We start from the raw sequence: 18,940 nt of genomic DNA on the forward strand, positions 1-18,940 counted from the left end.
TGTTATATATATTACATAATTGTACAAATACCATCCAGGGACTGCAAAGGCATCATACCCAAGATGGTTTCATTATATCCTGGTGCTGTGTGAAATCTCTAATTCAGTTGCAGTGATGGCCATAGTGGACTACACAAAGTCGGTTGAAAGCCTTGTGTTGTAACTATATGTTGTTGCTGTTAAGCTTACACTGACAGCGAGAAGCTGGAACTGCTCCTCTGGGGCACCCCAAGGGACCCGCAAAGGGGCTCAGGAGAGCTAGGAGGGGACATGAGAAGTCCTTGGCGGGTCGGATCAAGGAAAACCCCAAGGCTTTTTACTCTTATGTGAGGAATAAAAGAATGACCAGGGTGAGGTTAGGGCCGGTCAAGGACAGTAGTGGGAACTTGTGTATGGAGTCAGTAGAGATAGGCGAGGTGATGATTGAATACTTTTCTTCAGTGCTCACCAAGGAGAGGGGCCATGTTTTTGAGGAAGAGAAGGTGTTACAGGCTAATAGGCTGGAGGAAATAGATGTTCGGAGGGAGGATGTCCTGGCAGTTTTGAATAAACTGAAGGTCGATAAGTCCCCTGGGCCTGATGAAATATATCCTAGGATTCTTTGGGAGGCAAGGGATGAGAGTGCAGAGCCTTTGGCTTTGATCTTTGGGTCCTCACTGTCCACGGGGATGGTGCCAGAAGACTGGAGAGTGGCAAATGTTGTTCCTCTGTTTAAGAAAGGGAATAGAAATGACCCTGGTAATTATAGACCGGTTAGTCTTACTTCGGTGGTTGGTAAATTGATGGAAAAGGTCCTTAGGGATGAGATTTACGACCATTTAGAAAGATGCGGATTAATCCGGGATAGTCAGCACGGATTCGTGAAGGGCAAGTCGTGCCTCACAAATTTGATTGAATTTTTTGAGGAGGTAACTAAGTGTGTTGATGAAGGTAGGGCAGTTGATGTCATATACATGGATTTTAGTAAGGCGTTTGATAAGGTCCCCCATGGTCGGCTTATGATGAAAGTGGGGAGGTGTGGGATAGAGGGAAAGTTGGCCGATTGGATAGGTAACTGGCTGTCTGATCGAAGACAGAGGGTGGTGGTGGATGGAAAATTTTTGGATTGGAGGCAGGTTGCTAGCGGAGTGTCACAGGGATCAGTGCTTGGTCCTCTGCTCTTTGTGATTTTTATTAATGACTTGGAGGAGGGGGCTGAAGGGTGGATCAGTAAATTTGCTGATGACACCAAGATTGGTGGAGTAGTGGATGAGGTGGAGGGCTGTTGTAGGCTGCAAAGAGACATAGATAGGATGCAAAGCTGGGCTGAAAAATAGCAAATGGAGTTTAACCCTGATAAATGTGAGGTGATTCATTTTGGTAGGACTAATTTAAATGTGGATTACAGGGTCAAAGGTAGGGTTCTGAAGACTGTGGAGGAACAGAGAGATCTTGGGGTCCATATCCACAGATGTCTGAAGGTTGCCACTCAAGTGGATAGAGCTGTGAAGAAGGCCTATAGTGTGTTAGCTTTTATGAACAGGGGGTTGGAGTTTAAGAGCCGTGGGGTTATGCTGCAACTGTACAGGACCTTGGTGAGACCACATTTGGTATATTGTGTGCAGTTCTGGTCACCTCACTATAAGAAGGATGTGGAAGCGCTGGAAAGAGTGCAGAGGAGATTTACCAGGATGCTGCCTGGTTTGGAGGGTAGGTCTTATGAGGAAAGGTTGAGGGAGCTAGGGCTGTTCTCTCTGGAGCGGAGGAGGCTGAGGGGAGACTTAATAGAGGTTTATAAAATGATGAAGGGGATAGATAGAGTGAACGTTCAAAGACTATTTCCTCGGGTGGATGGAGCTATTACAAGGGGGCATAACTATAGGGTTCATGGTGGGAGATATAGGAAGGATATCAGAGGTAGGTTCTTTACGCAGAGAGTGGTTGGGGTGTGGAATGGACTGCCTGCAGTGATAGTGGAGTCAGACACTTTAGGAACCTTTAAGCGGTTATTGGATAGGCACATGGAGCACACCAGGATGACAGGGAGTGGGATAGCTTGATCTTGGTTTCAGATAAAGCTCGGCACAACATCGTGGGCCGAAGGGCCTGTTCTGTGCTGTACTGTTCTATGTTCTATCAGAAGGTGTTTATCTTCCTCAATAGCAACAGGATGCAAGTTTCTGGGAGTGTAAAGCTCCTTTGCGTGGCCTACTCAAATGATTAGCTAACCTTTCAGTCTTTGATGGAATTTGCATTTCAATCCTGTGACATCAGTCGCAATTTGTAATGCTGGGATGGAAATTCCAACACAACAGATGTCATTAACAGATTGGTTTCATCCAGCAGCTATATTACTAGCGGTGTCCTCCAGGGATTGGGTCTGAAACCTGCTAACCTCTTCATTAATGACACAGGCACTGGTGATTGCAGCTAATGCCAAAATCTGAGCGAGGGGGAGATGCATGCAGGAATGCAACCAAAGGTTTAGTTGGGCTAAGTGAGTGCGTCACCTCACGCCCAATGGTATTTTACGTCGGTCAAGCCACACATACAACGATAGTGAAAGTGGCTGAGAGGAAGAAAAGATCTTGGTGTGAGTGCATCGTGCTTGGTGTACAAAAAATGTCGCTGAAGCCAACAGGTCCAAAGTCCAAAATCCAGCACCCTCGAAACCGAGACTGTGCTGTGTTACAGATTTTAACATAGAAACACAGAAGATAGGAGCAGGAGGAGGCCATTTGGCCCTTCGAGCCTGTTCCGCCGTTCATCACGATCATGGCTGATCGTCCAACTCAATAGCCTAATCCTGCTTTCCCCCCATAACCTTTGATCCCATTCACCCCAAGTGCTATATCCAGCCACCGCTTGAATACATTCAATGTTTTGGCATCAACTACTTCCTGTGGTAATGAATTCCACAGGCTCACCACTCTTTGGGTGAAGAAATGTCTTCTCACCTCCATCCTAAATGGTCTACCCTGAATCCTCAGACTGTGACCCCTGGTTCTGGACTCCCCCACCATCGGGAACATCCTTCCTGCATCTACCCTGTCTAGTCCTGTTAGAATTTTATAAGTCTCTATGAGATTCCCCCCTCATTCATCTGAACTTCAGCGAAAATAATCCTAACCGAATCAATCGCTTCTCATACATCAGTCCCGCCATCCCTGGAATCAGTCCCGCCATTCCTGGTAAACCTTCGCTGCACTCCCTTGAGAACAAGAACATCCTTCCTCAGAAAAGGAGGCCCAAACTGCACACAATACTCTAGGTGTGGCCTCACCAAGGCCCTGTATAATTGCAACAACACATCCCTGCTCCTGTACTCGAAACCTCTCGCAATGAAGGCCAACATACCATTTGCCTTCTTTACCGCCTGCTGCACCTGCATGCTTATATTTTCCCAGATTTTAGATGACTGGAATCGGGTTGGAGTAGGCCGCTGATGAAGATGAGAATTTTACTTTTAAGATTCTAATGCAGCAAGAGGTTGTTCCTCTTTCTGTTTCCAAGGTCAGCAGTCGCTCTGAGCCATCTGTATAAATCTGCAATCTTTCTCTGTGAGGTGAGCTCCTCATAGCTAATAATCAGGCTCCAGAGTGAGGGTGCCAGCAATACTGTTCAATGGTGGCAATGATTTCAAGGATGAATGAAGAGATTCCTTCCTGGAATGAAGAGCTTGTCGTATGAGGAATGGCTGAGGACTCTGGGTCTGTACTCATTGGAGTTTGGAAGGATGAGGGGGGATCTTATTGAAACTTGCAGGATACTGCGAGGCCTGGATAGAGTGGACGTGGAGAGGATGTTTCCACTGGTAGGAAAAACTAGAACCAGAGGGCACAACTTCAGGCTAAAGGAACGATCCTTTAAAACAGAGATGAGGAGGAATTGCTTCAGTCAGAGAGTGGTGAATCTGTGGGACTCTTTGCCGCAGAAGACTCTGGAGGCCAGGTCATTAAGTGTCTTTAAGACAGAGATAGATAGGTTCTTGATTAATAAGGGGATCAGGGATTATGGGGAAAAGGCAGGAGAATGGGGATGAGAAAAATATCAGCCATGATTGAATAGCAGAGCAGACTCGATGGGCCAAGTGGCCTAATTCTGCTCCTATGTCTTATGGCCGTACAGTCTTCTGAGAGTTCTGCAAGCTCCCACGCAGCCACACGTGTTATTGCAAAGGATTTTTCCTTTTTTTCCTCCATCCATTCTCTGCTCTGTGAGCTCAGAGAGCAATGTTCAGTTTGCAGAAATCCTGGTTTTCGGATAGTCGGATTTGGCAAACTACGTACCTGCGTCCAATTATTGGACTGTGTGAATGGAGCTTTTCAGTAGAAATCAAAGGGCGTTATTTTGACATTGTAGAGATGACTGGTCTTCAGGGAAGGAAATCTGCCGTCCTTACCCAGCCTGGCCTAAATGCGAGTCCAGATCCACAGCAATGTGGTTGACTCTTAAATGCCCTCCGGGATGGGCAGTAAATGCTGGCCCAGCCAGAGACATCCATAAACAAAATGGAAAAAAAAGACTGTAGCCTGAGTACAGGGCCCAGTGTTGACCCCCAGCCCCCACCTCACATTGAATATGTTGACTCTTCACAAGGTCCAGAAGAGAGAAACATAGATACTAGAATCAGGAGGAGGCTATTCGGCTCTTCGAGCCTGCTCCGCCATTCATTTTGACCATGACTAATCATCAAATTCATCACTTTGACCCCGCCATCTCCCCCTCCAACCCCAAATATCTCTTGATTCCTTTAGTCCATGAAGAACAATACCGAGCTTAAAGAACCTCAGCTATCCGGGTTCAAGGACCTTGCTGTGTTTCCATAGAAACACAGGTGTGTGTAGTTCTGGCCGCCCTTTTATAGAAAGAATATTATTAAACTAGAAAGAGTGCAGAAGAGATTTATGAGGATGCTACCGGGACTTGATGGTTTGAGTTATAAGAAGAGGCTGAATAGACTGGGACTTTTTTCTCTGGAGCGTAGGAGGCTGAGGGGTGATCTTACAGAGGTCTATAAAATAATGAGGGGCAGAGATCCGTTAGATAGTCAATATCTTTTCCCAAAGGTAGGGTTTAAGGTGAGAGGAGAGAGATACAAAAGTATCCAGAGAGGCAATTTTTTCACACACAGGGTGGTGAGTGTCTGGAACAAGCTGCCAGAGGTAGTAGTAGAGGCAGGTACAATTTTGTCTTTTAAAAAGCATTTAGACAGTTACATGGGTCAGATGAGTATCGAGGGATATGGGCCAAATGCGGGCAATTGGGACTAGCTTAATGGTTTTTAAAAAAAGGGTGGCATGGACAAGTTGGGCCGAAGGGCCTGTTTCCATGCTGTAAACCTCTGACTCTATGAGGTGACTGTTTGAGGTCTATAACATTATGATAGTGTCTCTATTGATGAGTCATTCCAGTTTAGCAGGTTTAAGAGGATCGGATGTGTTTAAGGTTGTGAGAGGAAAGGTGAACGTTAGGTGGCTTTTTCCCTAGAGAGAGCAGCAATTCTCTGGAATGTATTGTATGCTGGGTGTTGACTCTCTTCAAGAGGAAGTTGGGAGACTAGTTCCTGACTGGGCAGAGACTGCATTGCGGAGAAGGTCATTATGGATAACACTTGACCCAACATTGGCTCAATCACCCGAGGACGTTGGAGAGGAATTTTCCTGAGTATTTTTCCTTTATTAGTCATGAGTATTTATCCTCTGTTTGTTAGCTCTCCCAGGAGACTGGATGACTGCAGGGAAGCGGGTATCGGGGGAGGAAATATTTAAGTCCATGATGTTGTGTGGTGTGAGCTGGATGGACCAGTTGGCCTTTCCCTGCCCACCTGTGTTGTATCTCATTTACAGCTGCTGAACCTTTCCTTTTCTTGTTGTCCGCAGGCCTTGTTGAAGCTGGACTGCCAGGGCTTGGTGGCCAGGCTCATCCAGGACTTTGTGCTCCTCACCACTGCTGTCGAAGTGGCTCCGAGATGGCGGGAGCTGGCTGAGAAACTGGCCAAGGTTTCCAGGCAACAGATGGAGGCTTACGAAGCTCCCCACCGCGACAAGAATGGGGTCGTTGAAAGTGAGGTGAGGTTATATCACCTGCCTGGGTCAGTGCACTCAATCTGAAGTTCAGAAGGTAGCACTGTACCAACCCACATCCCAATTCCCACTTTTCAAAAGCTGTTCCTGGTGGATCAGAACAAACAAGGCTCCACATTTTTCTTTAAATGTTCTGACAATTGCGAAGCATTTTAGTTTCACATTGTCTAATTGTCAAATCATCAGTGGAAATGTTCATTTTTAATTTGCTTTATTGAAAACCCTTGATGATTTGCCTCCCAACAGACTGACCCACTCTCTTCCCAATATCACTTTTCCTTCACACTTAAACCAGCTCTCCCTAATGTTACATTTTCCCGCAGCTTTCAGGACAGATGTTGCCTTTCTCCAACTCCAGGCGATAGTGGTTACAGCACAGGAGGAGGCCATTTGGCCCGTCATAGAAATCATAGAAACCCTACAGTACAGAAAGAGGCCATTCGGCCCATCGAGTCTGCACTGACCACAATCCCACCCAGGCCCTACCCCCATATCCCTACATATTTACCCACTAATCCCTCTAACCTACACATCCCAGGACACTAAGGGGCAATTTTTAGCAAGGCCAATCAACCTAACCGGCACATCTTTGGACTGTGGGAGGAAACCGGAGCACCCGGAGGAAACCCACGCAGACACAAGGAGAATGTGCAAACTCCACACAGACAGTGACCCAAGCCGGGAATCGAACCCAGGTCCCTGGAGCTGTGAAGCAGCAGTGCTAACCACTGTGCTACCGTGCCGCTTCCTGTAAGAGCTACATAGGAATTAGGAGCAGAAGTAGGCAAATTCAGCCTGCTTGTGACCAATCGAGAAATTTTTTTGCTTTATTTTTATTCAGCCCTTGGAGCCTGCTCTGCCATTCAATCAGATCATGGCTGATCTCTCCCTGGTCTCAAATCCCCTGCCCCACCCTCTCCCCATAGTCTGGAAGTCTTTTCACTCCAGATGATTTGACCATTTCCTTTTGGGAGACAGGATTGAACCGGCCTCCAGGCACTCTCAGACAGCGCAAACTCGGCCCTAAACTCTCATGGTGTAGTCAAGTTTTTCCTCCTCCTGCCATTGGCTGTTTTGCCACTCAGTTTAAACAGGTGTCCTCTGGTTCACACCCTATGCCAATGGGAACAATTTCTCTTCCTACTTTCTCTGTCTCGGTCCCTCATGATCTTGAACACCTCAGTCAAACCTCTCCACTTGTCTCCAAGAAAAACAGCCCTGATTCCTCCAATCTAGCCACATTATGGGGAGGTGATGGTTTATTGGTATTATCACCAGACTATTAATCCAGAAACTCAGCTAATGTTCTGGGGACCCGGGTTCGAATCCCGCCACGGCAGCTGGTGGAATTTGAATTCAATAAGTCTGTTTTGCAGATTGTGTGCATTTCCCCTCCTCCAGAGTGGAGAGGAAGGCAAATCAGGTCCAATGGTCTGTTTGGAATTCTCTCATTCCAAGGAAAATCAGCCTCTCAGACGTCTTCAATGTGGACTGAGCTTCTTCCTCGCTCTGACAGAAGCTTCGCCCGTCTATTTTCAGCCCCATCAGAGACTCATGGGGCTTGGGATTTAAAAGTTTTCACCTTTTAGAGGGAGACCCCCCCCCCCCCCTCCGCCCCCAATCCCCGGTCCGAATGTTATCCAGTCCACAGCTTCCCTCAGTCTGTCACAAGCTCCACTTTCTGCCTTCAGCCCTGCATCAGAAGCAGGAATAAATTGTCACAAGTTCTTCCCACTCCATCTCTAAATAGGAAGCAGTGACGTCAGTATGAGCACAGGGTGACCAGACTTGAGAACACCCGTACCAAGGTGGTGGGCAGCGGTACTTGAGACTGCATGTGAGAGAAAGTAGAGTAAAATAAAGTTTATTAGTCACAAGTAGGCTGATATTAACACTGCAGTGAAGTTACTGTGAAATTCCCCTCGTCGCCACACTCCAACGCCTGTTCGGGAACATTGAGGGAGAATTTAGCACGGCCAATCCACCTAACCAGCACGTCTTTCAGACTGTGGGAGGAAACCGGAGCACCCAGACAGTGACCCAAGCCGGGACTCGAACCTGGGTTCCTGGCGCTCTGAGGCAGCAGTGCTAACCACTGTGCCACTGTACTGCCTGGAAACAGGGAAAAGAAATGAAACACTGCAAAACTGGAATGAATGAAGATGTGTTTATTTTCTTGAAGATTGTGGCAGTTGCACGGGAGAATGTTAAAGTTTTTGAGTTGCCCTGTTTTACACCCACTCTTCACTGCTCTATCTGATACAGCTGTGTTTAGCCTTGCTAAACAGCAATAGACAAACAGCCATTACTGAGCTCCATCCAGCTGTTGTCTGGATGAGCTTATGTGAGGCTTGGTTATATATAGATGGTTCTTTGTTGATGATCTGACTAGGAGCCCGCTTTTCAGTGCAAGGCCACCCCAGGGCAAGGCTAAAACAAGTTTATGTTTGGCCAACACCATTCATCACCGGATAGTTTCACTTGTGAGTAAGAGTGAATAATGTTAGCCAGACCTCCCCTATTTCTCCCGACCACTTTAACAAGTGCGTCTGCCAGTCACAAAGAGCGAGAGATCCCTCGAGCTCAGAAAAGTGGACATCCCAAACAGGCTGGTACCAATTATGCACTGATAGGTGGGAAAGTGCCATCCCCACTTTGTACACAATAAGGTCACAGAAACGGCTAGTTAATCATTGTTTTATGATGTTAGTTGCAACATTGCATCTCAACTTAAACCGCGGAAAAGCACTTTCCTACTGCATCTGTGTGACTCAAAAAAACATTGTAAGAAATCTTTCCCCATGTCTCCATCGCTTCCTCTCCCAACAATCTCACATCTGGGTGCTCTGGTTCTCGATCCTTCCGCCATTGGCAACACTTTCTCCCCCTCTACTCTGCCCAGCCCCCCTCGTACTCAATGGTATCTCAGCAGATGTCTGGAGAGGTCAGCCAACTGAGATTCAAACAGTATAGATTAATGGGCGGTACGGTGGCGCAGTGGTTAGCACTGCTGCCTCACAGCGCCAGGGATCCGGGTTCGATTCCCAGCTCGGGTCACTGTCTGTGTGGAGTGTGCACGTTCTCCCCGTGTCTGCGTGGGTTTCCTCCGGGTGCTCCGGTTTCCTCCCACAGTCCAAAGATGTGCAGGTTAAGTGGATTGGCCAGGTTAAATTGCCCCTTGGTGTCCAAAGATGTGCAGGTTAGGAAGATTACGGTGGTAAATACGTGAGGTTACGGTGGGATGGGTTGCTCCGTCGGAGAGTCAGTGTAGACTCGATGGGCCGAATGCCCTCCCTCTGCACTGTAGAGATTGTATGTTTCCAGGGTGGGATTAGCGTTGCAGAGTTTTGCTTGTTAACCGTTGTGTAGTATTTAAACAAAACTTCTACTCAGGAGATTAAAGGGAGGGGGGGCTGGGTGGAGCCTCTGACAGGGTGGGTGATGCAAGGAAAACGTGGGAGAATATTTCAGCCGAAAGCGTTTCCAACCTGCATTCTTGGATTCTCGCATTTCATTACATTTTAAAGACACTATATAAATGTAGGTTGTTGTTGAAGGATTCAGAGCCAAGCTGATCCTGTCTCTATTCAAGGGTATCACAGAGAGGCTGGGCAGAAACCCAACGTTATTTAGTATCTTCCTCTTTTCCCCAGTTACCTAACACACTGGGTGTTGGATTTCGAGGTCGTTCAGCACCCTAGGGTGTAGGACAGCTGGACAGAGTCATTCAGCACCCTAGGGTGCAGTACAGCTGGACAGAGTCATTCAGCACCCTAGGGTGCAGTACAGCTGGACAGTGTCATTCAGCACCCTAGGGTGCAGTACAGCTGGACAGAGTCATTCAGCACCCTAGGGTGCAGTATAGCTGGACAGAGTCAGCACCCTAGGCTGCAGTGCAGCTGGACAGAGTCATTCAGCACCCTAGGGTGCAGTATAGCTAGACAGTCATTCAGCACCCTAGGGTGAGTACAGCTGGACAGTCTTCACCCTAGGGTGCAGTACAGCTGGACAGTCTTCAGCACCCTAGGGTGAGTACAGCTGGACTAAGCAATGTGAGTTTGTGACAAGTAACCAATTTTCCAAAGTCTGGTAATTCTTCCAGCACAGCGAACTGCTTTGGTCATAGAATCCCCACAGTGCAGAAAGAGGCTGTTCAGCCCATCAAGTCTGCACTGACCACAATCCCACCCAGGCCGCCTTCCCGTAACCCCACACGTTTACCCTAGCGAGTCCCCCCGACACTAAGGGGCAGTTTAGCATGGCCAATCCACCTAACCCGCACATTTTTGGACTGTGGGAGGAAACCGGAGCACCCAGAGGAAACCCACGCAGACACGGGGAGAACGTGCAAACTCCACACAGACAGTGACCCAAACCGGGAATCGAACCCGGGTCCTTGGCACTATGAGGCAGCAGTGCTAACCACTGTGCCACCATGCTGACTGGTCACTCTTAGTCTGACATTTTTGGAGGCTGATTCTTTCCAATTCTGGATCGGGACATGCAGTCACTGTGAATTTACTTCCAATCCGGATTTTTAGAATTCAATATGCAGTCAACAACTTCAGTCCCTTTCCTAGTATCTTTCCATAGCACTTTTTCAAATTCATTCATGGCCAGCATTTATTGCCCATCCCTGCGGGCATTTAAGATTCAACCACATTGCTGTGGCACTGGAGTCACATGTAGGCCAGACCGGGTAAGGGTGGCAGATTTCCTTCCCTGAAGGACATTAGTGAGCCATCAATCGATAATGGTTTCATGGTCATCAGTAGATTCTTAATTCCAGGTAGTTACTGAATTTAAATTCCACCATCTGCCATGGCAGGATTTGAACCCGGGTCCCCAGAACATTATCCTGGGTCTCTAGATTTCTAGTCTAGTGACAATACCACTGTGCCACTGTCTCCCCACGTAATTGACACAGCAGAAAAGGGGGTGCGGTCAGTGTTGGCAAGCACTCCTTTGTTACATAGAGAAGAATTATTGGCAGCGCGATTGCACCTGGTTCAGACAAACTCTGCAGTTTGGGAAGCTTATCCGCTCGCTGCCTGGTCTCCTGCAATGATGTGGAGATGCCGGCGTTGGACTGGGGTAAACACAGTAAGAGGTTTACCTGGTGTTGTTAAAACTCTTCCTGCAATGGATCAGACACGAGGCTTGGCAAGGTAACACTGATCACTTACCGATTCTAAGCTATCGATAGAACTGGAGGATGCAGCAAAGGTGATCATATGGAAGTGCCCTCAGCCAGTGGAAGGCTTTGTGCGTGTCTCGTGATGTTAACAGTGCTGTGTAAATGCCAGTGGTGGTGGTTGTACAGGGCTAACTGGTTTCTCCTCTCTCCAGGCTATGTGGAAACCTGCCTATGACTTCCTGCTGACCTGGAGTGCGCAGATTGGAGACAGTTACAGGGATGTGATTCAGGAACTGCACCTGGGCCTCGACAAGATGAGGCACCCCATTACCAAGCGCTGGAAACACTTAACGGGGACCCTGATCCTGGTCTACGCCCTGGAGATCCTCCGAGCCGCTGCCTTCAGCCCTCCCGACCAGGACGACATTGCCATTTGACCTGGGCCTTCCCGATTTCTGGCGAGGGAGGACGCGGAGCGTGCCCAGCAACGAGGCCAAGAGTGACTGGGAGATTATTATTTTTTGCCTTGAATGAATGACTCGAGCCTTTTGGAGCTAGTTTCTCTCGAGACCCTCCCGCTGCACTAATAGACCCTTAAAGACCTGGAATACTGTGGGGCTTTCTGTGTTGCACAGGGTCTCGGCTGTCGGTTATATCCCACTGTGTTCAAACTATCGCCATCAATAGCAAAGTTCAGCCTAGCTCCCAGGAGTTTAAGTGCCACCTCGTTTTGTGACCTAGGAGTGAATTCTGATAGCTTGCTTTGCACACAATGAATTGAATGATACATTGGGGAGGGAGGGAAATGGGGGAATTCACCATTGGGTTATTAATAAGCAAAATTTTAACTAAATCCTGTTTAATGTTTTTGAAGCGATAAAATTGTGCTTTAGTGTAGGGAGATGCTAAACTTTCACTGCATGTTTTCTGCCTTTTAAATAGCACTATTTTTTTGGTACTATTTTTAATCGTGTCAAAAGTCAGAATAATGTTCCAGAGTTATTCTCCAGCCCATATCCTCAGTAACTGACTGAATGTAGATTTTAAGCTTTGTAAATACAGCAGAAATCCTAACTACCTCAGGTACGCCACTTCTCCCGAGTCTGCATTAATCACAAAAACCCTTCCCCCCCCCCCCCCCCTTCCCTTCCCTTGCATTAGAAAACCCCAGTGTGTTGGTCAGCTATGTGCTGACCCCGATCCGTCCTGCCTGCGTGCTCTGCCTGACAAGACTCCGAGTTGGAAGGGCTGCAGAGGGAGGTTGGGACATGTTGAGACACGCTTGCACTTTGAGATGGGCTACTTACTGGGTCCCAGCTATTGCATTCTGCCGCATTGGCAAACCCGCTGTGAAGTGCCATTCAAAATACTCAACAGTTGCCAAGCGAAGGCAGTGTTTTCTCTCCAGCTTCAAGTAGCAAAGCTTTGGGTTTTTATAAAGTAAATGAAAGTATCGCTGGTGACTGGGGGGGTAAGAGTGGGGGAGAAGATTCAGCACATTGGTAGGTGAAAATACTGAGAGAATATAGATCAGTGCAGTGAACACAAAGAGATCCTTGTGCATCTCACCTCTCGGTCATCTCCGTTTCATTACACAGTTCACCGTTCTTTAGCTCACCCACCGCTGCTGCCAAGGATGTATTTTATTTGGAATTTCCGGTCTGAAGGTCGCAATTTCTAAACAGTTTTTAAATGAGGCATGGGGGGGGATGTGTTACTCAGAACTTCTGGGTTGTCACAGTTGGTGGAACCCTTGCTGCCTGAAGTTGCAGGTCAGATTTAAATGAGAAGGTTTCGGGCTTGTGTGGCACTCTTTGCGAACCAAAATCGGACTGATTCAATTGTTAATCATTTCCAACAACATGGACTGGACTGATTGTCGTCAGTGAGGCTGCCAGTAATGCATGGGATGGTGAAGACTTGGGGATTGTTCTAAGGGGAAATTGAAAGTGCAGAATCTAAAGAATTCTCTCATTCACTGGCCAAAAAAAAAATTAATATTAATGCTGTTGGAGCACGCTGCATTAACTGGCAATAAGTGGGGTTCATTGGACAGGGAATATCCCACTCCGGTCTTAACTTTAGACACAATTAGTAACTCAGTTCAGGAAGTTTGAGCAGCGAATATTCCAGCTGAACTGGCACCATAATTTTTTTTAATGCCCTTTCCTTTTTGTTGCTCTGCTTTGCAAACCTGTACCTAACTGAAACATGCCCCTCTCGCGCTCTGTCGGTGTGATAAGGGAAGCATGCCAACTTCACCCTCTGGCTGGCTTGTTCGGAATTTCCTTCACAGGTTTTTCTCTTCACATTGCTAACATGTAGGGTCACACACGAGTACACGCGTGTGTCTGTGTCTGCCGCTACATGTCATTCCCTCGCACACTATTCTGAGAGAGATATATTGGGTACATTAGAATGCAGAGTTCAAAATACATTTCCCTGCCAGTCTCCAATCAACCAATTGGAACCTGGAAGTCTGCGCAAAGTCTCCCTTTGTTCCAATCGGTGGTTGTTCCCTAGTTGCCATCGGTGTGGGGCAGCTTTCGTAGAACACATCTAAAGGGAAAAAACTGAGCTCCCTAACTCCAGCTTCTGTACTTTTGTCTGAATGTATTTAGCATTGGATTCGAGGTTAAAAACTGACGTCCAGAAGTTGTATGATACTTCTTGTTCTCTCGACTGGTGAATCTATTAATATTTGCAGACAGACTCCTTAAAATGGTTCTGGATATCGATGTAGGATTTAAGTGACACTCATCTTGGTGTGAACTCCAGTTTATGGTGACTTCAGGAATTAATATGCAGCGGGTGACAATTTTAAAATATATTTAATTTAGCCCCATACTTTAATGAAGTCTTCACATATCTGAACACTAAACGTTGATTTTTTTCTAAGAAAACTAATTTTTAATTTAAAGAAATGCTGACACTACACAATGCTTCACAGTTTGAGATTTGTAAAGGGAATTTGTACATTTACGAATGTTGATGTTTTAAGTAATGTACAATATGCTTACTAGAATTACAATCACAATGAATTCATCACTGGTGCTTTTCAAATAACCCGCACTGGTGTTCATCCACAACTTGAACCGTTTGACTGTGTGACATTCCCTGGTAGAACATTAACTCGAAGCACAATAAACATTTTGTACAGTCTCCTTTCCTGAGATCTGCTTTCAAAGCACTTTGCAATTTAAGTTCATGCCCCCCTCGGTCCACTGATCTGGCTGAGCAAGTAATGTTCTGAGTTCCCTTCTTCATTGACTTGAGTTGCTTCTCACTCCTCTGGGCTTGCTGTTTCCATTTTATCCAGACTAACCTGGTGTTTATTGTGAACCTGCACTTGGAGTGTGCTTCATCTTTGAATTGTTGGTGAATGTGCTTGCCAAACAGGCTGGAATTGGATCAGAGTTGCACGCTCCCTCTAATCTCTGTCATCAGATTGACCTAACCCGATGGAAAAATTATCCCTTTGACATTTTGAGAGTGTTGTGTACTGCAGATGTTTATCAACAGATACCTTCCACTAGCTTGGTCTGAAATTGGGCAATCCCATCGACCAACGTCACAGGAATATTTAGCAGTGTTGGAATTGGAAGGGCACAGTGACGAGCGAGTTTATTCTTTACTAAATGCCAAGACCAGTCAAGGTGTCCTTGAAATGAATAAATATCTCTGACAGTGATAGGGCTGCTTCATCGAGACAGTTTGATTAAATTCCTGCCCTTTGTGAAATCCTTCTCAAGGCAATTGCAGAATTAATTTACATTATCTCCCCTCACCCACCTACAACCCCTCTTAATTTTTGCAGTGCCCTTCCAAAATGACTGTTCGAGTCTGAAATGTTGATCCGTATTTGACTTTTTTTACCCTGAGATTCATTTGCCTGCAAATTGTAAATTAATGTAAAATTTGCTGCTTTGCAACCTGTCTGCTGTCTAGTTTTTGTGACTTGGTTTGGTTTACCATGTTTACTTGAAGGCTATTGATGAGGTCTGATGGTTGAAGTTACTGTGCATCGTCTGTGAAGAGCATCCTAGCGCCAGGTCCAATTGGTGAAGGACTCTCTCTGAAGAAAAAATGGCCAGTTTTAATTTCATCAATTCAAACCTGATGGTCATCGTCTCGATCTGTATTCCTGACTGGCCCATATCACAGAGTACACATCGGCACAGTCTACCATGTCTTAGAATAACATTCTGTTCTTCAGCAGGTTACATGGTCAAGCTTGCTTGCTTACCCTTCTACTGGAGTGCACTATCATCAGATGACATTACTGAGAGTCTCTGGGTTCACATACTAAACAGCACCACAGATCTTTGTTCCTGCGTATGTGTATGTCTCCTCACAGTTCAACATCCCCATGCACCTACAACGTTCCCAAATTTAAGATATGTATTTTGGAAACTATTGCGCAAACGTAGTCTTCATTCTTATGCTCTTAAAGTAGGATTGATTCTTTTTCTGGGGTTGGGTTGAGAGAATGCAACAGTTTTCCATAGTTTGAAAATCAAAATCCTGGAATTCCCTCCCTCACACCGCTGTGGGTGTCTCCACCACATGGACTGCAGCCGTTCAAGAAAGCAGCTTACCACACCTTCTCAAGGCAGGGGTGGTGGGGCGGGGGGCACACTAAATACTGGCTGTACCAGCAATGCTCACATCCCATGGACCAAAATCTTTAATGGTATGAATCTCAGTTTGAAGTGGCAAGTAGTCTGGGATGACCCGATGAATCCACAAAAAACTCCGATGCTTTTCCATGGACCCATGTTACATCCTCTTAACTCAGTCTAAATAGAAGTTGATATCTTAGTTTTTCTTTTCCATTCACTCCCTTACGCCACCAAATAATTAACAGTCAATAAGCTAATATGGACCTTCAGCTCTGCACTTTCTGCCACATGTTTGTGTGTTGCAGGTCACATTACTGCATCCTCACTCTCTGACACACAGCAAACTGTTGTGCTGCTGCCCAGGATAGGCTGCTGTGTGACTATGTGGATTGTCTTATCTCTGTATTTTTTTAAAACCACTGCTCTCCATTGCTCTTGTGTATTTATGAAAAGTAATTTCTAGCTATATTGACACTTCCTGTCTGGTTTTAAACAACTACATTTTTCAATAAAAACCATCTTGCATTTTTGCGTCGCTCACTTTTTGTGAACTTTGTTACCACTCTCGCCCCCTCATGGGGTCTTTCTCTTGCCGAGTCATTTGCTGCCTGCGCCACTCTGACCTGATTCTGAACCTATGTCAAAAAGAACCTGGAATTTTAACACTTTTGTCAAATCCCATTTTAGTTGTCCTCAACATTGAAGATGGGGTGGGATAGTGATTAGCACTGCTTCCTCACAGCGCCAGGGACCTGGGTTCAATTCCAATGTCAGAGGGCTCTGGGCATCACAGTGGCACAGTGGTTAGCACTGCTTCCTCACAGCGCCAGGGACCCGGGTTCAATTCCCAGCTTGAGTCACTGTGTGGAATTTCCACCTTCTCCCCGTATCTGCGTTGGTTTCCTCCGGGTGCTCCAGTTTCCTCCCAAAGTTCAAAGGTGTGCGGGTTAGGTTGATTGGCCGTGCTAAATTGTCCCTTAGTGTCAGGAGTGTTAGTAGAGTAAATATGTAGGGTTACAGAGATACGATCTGGGTGGCTCACTGGGCCGAATGGCCTCCTGGGATTATAAGAGTTCCATTTTAAAGTATGTAATTGGGAAAAGGTCATGCAAAATAGACAGAATTTCAACTCCTGATTGGGAGGTTTGCTGACTAATACCTGGATTAGGTGACCCATAGAATCCCTACACTACAGAAGGAGTACTGTACCAACCACGATCCCACCCAGGCCCTATCCCTGCGAGTTGAGGAAAGGTTGGACAGGCTAGGCTTGTTTCCACTGGAGTTCAGGAGAGTAAGAGGCAACTTGATTGAAGCACTCACAATCCTGAGGGGGGTCTTGGCAGGGTGGATGTGGAGAGAATGTTTCCTCTTGTGGGAGAACCTAGAACCAGGGAGCGAGGGAATCTTCTCCCCAAACTGCAGAACACTGGAATTTCCAAACCAACTATTCACCTGCTGAAGTCAAAGTTATTGTATTATCGAATCGCAACACTCAGTCATCTACTCTACATGAGCCAAGGACTGTCTCATATCCCTTTCTTTGGACTCAATTCTCATTTCTAGTCCGTATGAATGTATTTTACCATTTTCTTACTGTTGGTATTTAATAGACTGACTGTATCTTTAACTCCAGAAAGCCTGCTTAGATTAACTCCTTTTAAAACATAAATATTGGGTCTGGGAAAGGGATGGCAAAGATCCTTTTTGTTTAGATTAATCTTGCTGTGACCAGCAGAGGGGGGATTGGATAAAGAAAGGGGGTCAATTTATCCCCCCCCCCAACAATTTGGGGATTACCAGCCAGACGGTAATGAATTTGGAGCACCTCATCTGTGGACTGCTTGTAACAATGATGAGCAAGGGGGTGAAAGGTTAAAGGACTGTGGGCTGAGGTTATACTCAGATCAAACATGATATTGAATGGTGGAGCAGGTGTGAGGGGCCGAATGGCTACTCCTGCTCCTAATTTGTATGCACATATGTCCTTGAAAATGAATGTGTTGGGGATTCTGGAAGAGTCCGGATGTGAACCCTCCTTTTGCTGTGGGACAATCGGCAGGTACTTAATTGCCTGATTAAAAACTGCAACTTGTCGCAGTGTTTTTGGAACGTGCTAAACTGCACCTCAGCACAAGGCGACATTCGGGAGAGGGGGAAACCCAAATGCAATGATTGCCTTAGCTCCAGTGGTCTGTATCACCTGAACATGCCTCAGGCGAATGCAGGCTACGTCACAGTGCAATGTTGCCTGTGCGAACTAAATCTTCTCCAGTTGACTGCCAGGAATGTAACAGGCCTTGGAGACTTTGGCCGAAGCCTAAAGAGGCCCACACATGATGACTGGAGATAGGTATGTGCTGTGGAAAGATCCTACCTCACACACACACACATACCCACTTTGTGTAAGAACTGTCAAAAGTACATCAGTGAGTGAGTAAAGCCAGATGTGCCAAGCTCACCTATCTTTTAACTGGATTGACAGATGTGCATAAATTAAGCAAAACTTGGAAATGGCTGGTCTAAACTGGAGTTCCATTTCAAAGGTTAGAAAACCGGTTCAGACCAGCACCAGTCGCTTACCAAGTCTTTTACTGATTTTCTTTCTTTTGTGGGCAGGTTTTTAAAAAAGATTTGGGTAAAGGTGGCTGTACGGGAGAATCTAAACGAAGCAAGGTACATGAACAGTTTGATTTTTCCCAGACGGTTCCAGCCTTTACTTCAAAGTTTTGAGCTTCTTTTCCTTAAATTTCATTCATCTCACAGACTAACTCAATAAGGGATGTCATTTTCGTGACAATCCCGTTCTGGGTGTGTGACGGAATTAATTCAGTTACCTCCATGTTTACACAAAACAGTTTGCCTTGATATAGCACCTTCAAACCAGATTAACAATGAGCCACATGAGGGAATATTGGTTATTAAGCAGTGTCTTCAAGGAAGAGGGAGATAGACCAAGACATTTAGGGAGGGAATTCCAGAGGCTAGGTCCCAGCAGCTGATGGCGTGACCACCACCAAGTCAGAGATATACAGCACGGAAACAGGCCCTTCGGCCCAACTCGTCCATGCCGACCAGGTTTCCTGAACTGAACTAGTCCCATTTGCCTGCGTTGG

At 46.3% G+C, this 18,940-nt stretch overlaps 1 protein-coding gene across 1 annotated transcript in view; it reads left to right on the forward strand.

The window, feature by feature from the left end:
* Window positions 1-16,354, forward strand: part of sh3bp4a (SH3-domain binding protein 4a) — a 79,789-nt gene extending 63,435 nt beyond the window's left edge. Inside the window, exons 4-5 of the mRNA XM_078206103.1 lie at window positions 5,862-6,050; window positions 11,415-16,354. Of these exons, the coding sequence (XP_078062229.1) occupies window positions 5,862-6,050; window positions 11,415-11,639 (414 nt within the window). The 3' untranslated portion in view covers window positions 11,640-16,354. The remainder of the gene's footprint in view (window positions 1-5,861; window positions 6,051-11,414) is intronic.
* The last annotated feature ends 2,586 nt before the right edge of the window (window positions 16,355-18,940 follow it).

This window comes from Mustelus asterias, unplaced genomic scaffold (assembly GCF_964213995.1).
Source record: "Mustelus asterias unplaced genomic scaffold, sMusAst1.hap1.1 HAP1_SCAFFOLD_1276, whole genome shotgun sequence".
Classification (NCBI taxonomy): Eukaryota; Metazoa; Chordata; class Chondrichthyes; order Carcharhiniformes; family Triakidae; genus Mustelus; species Mustelus asterias.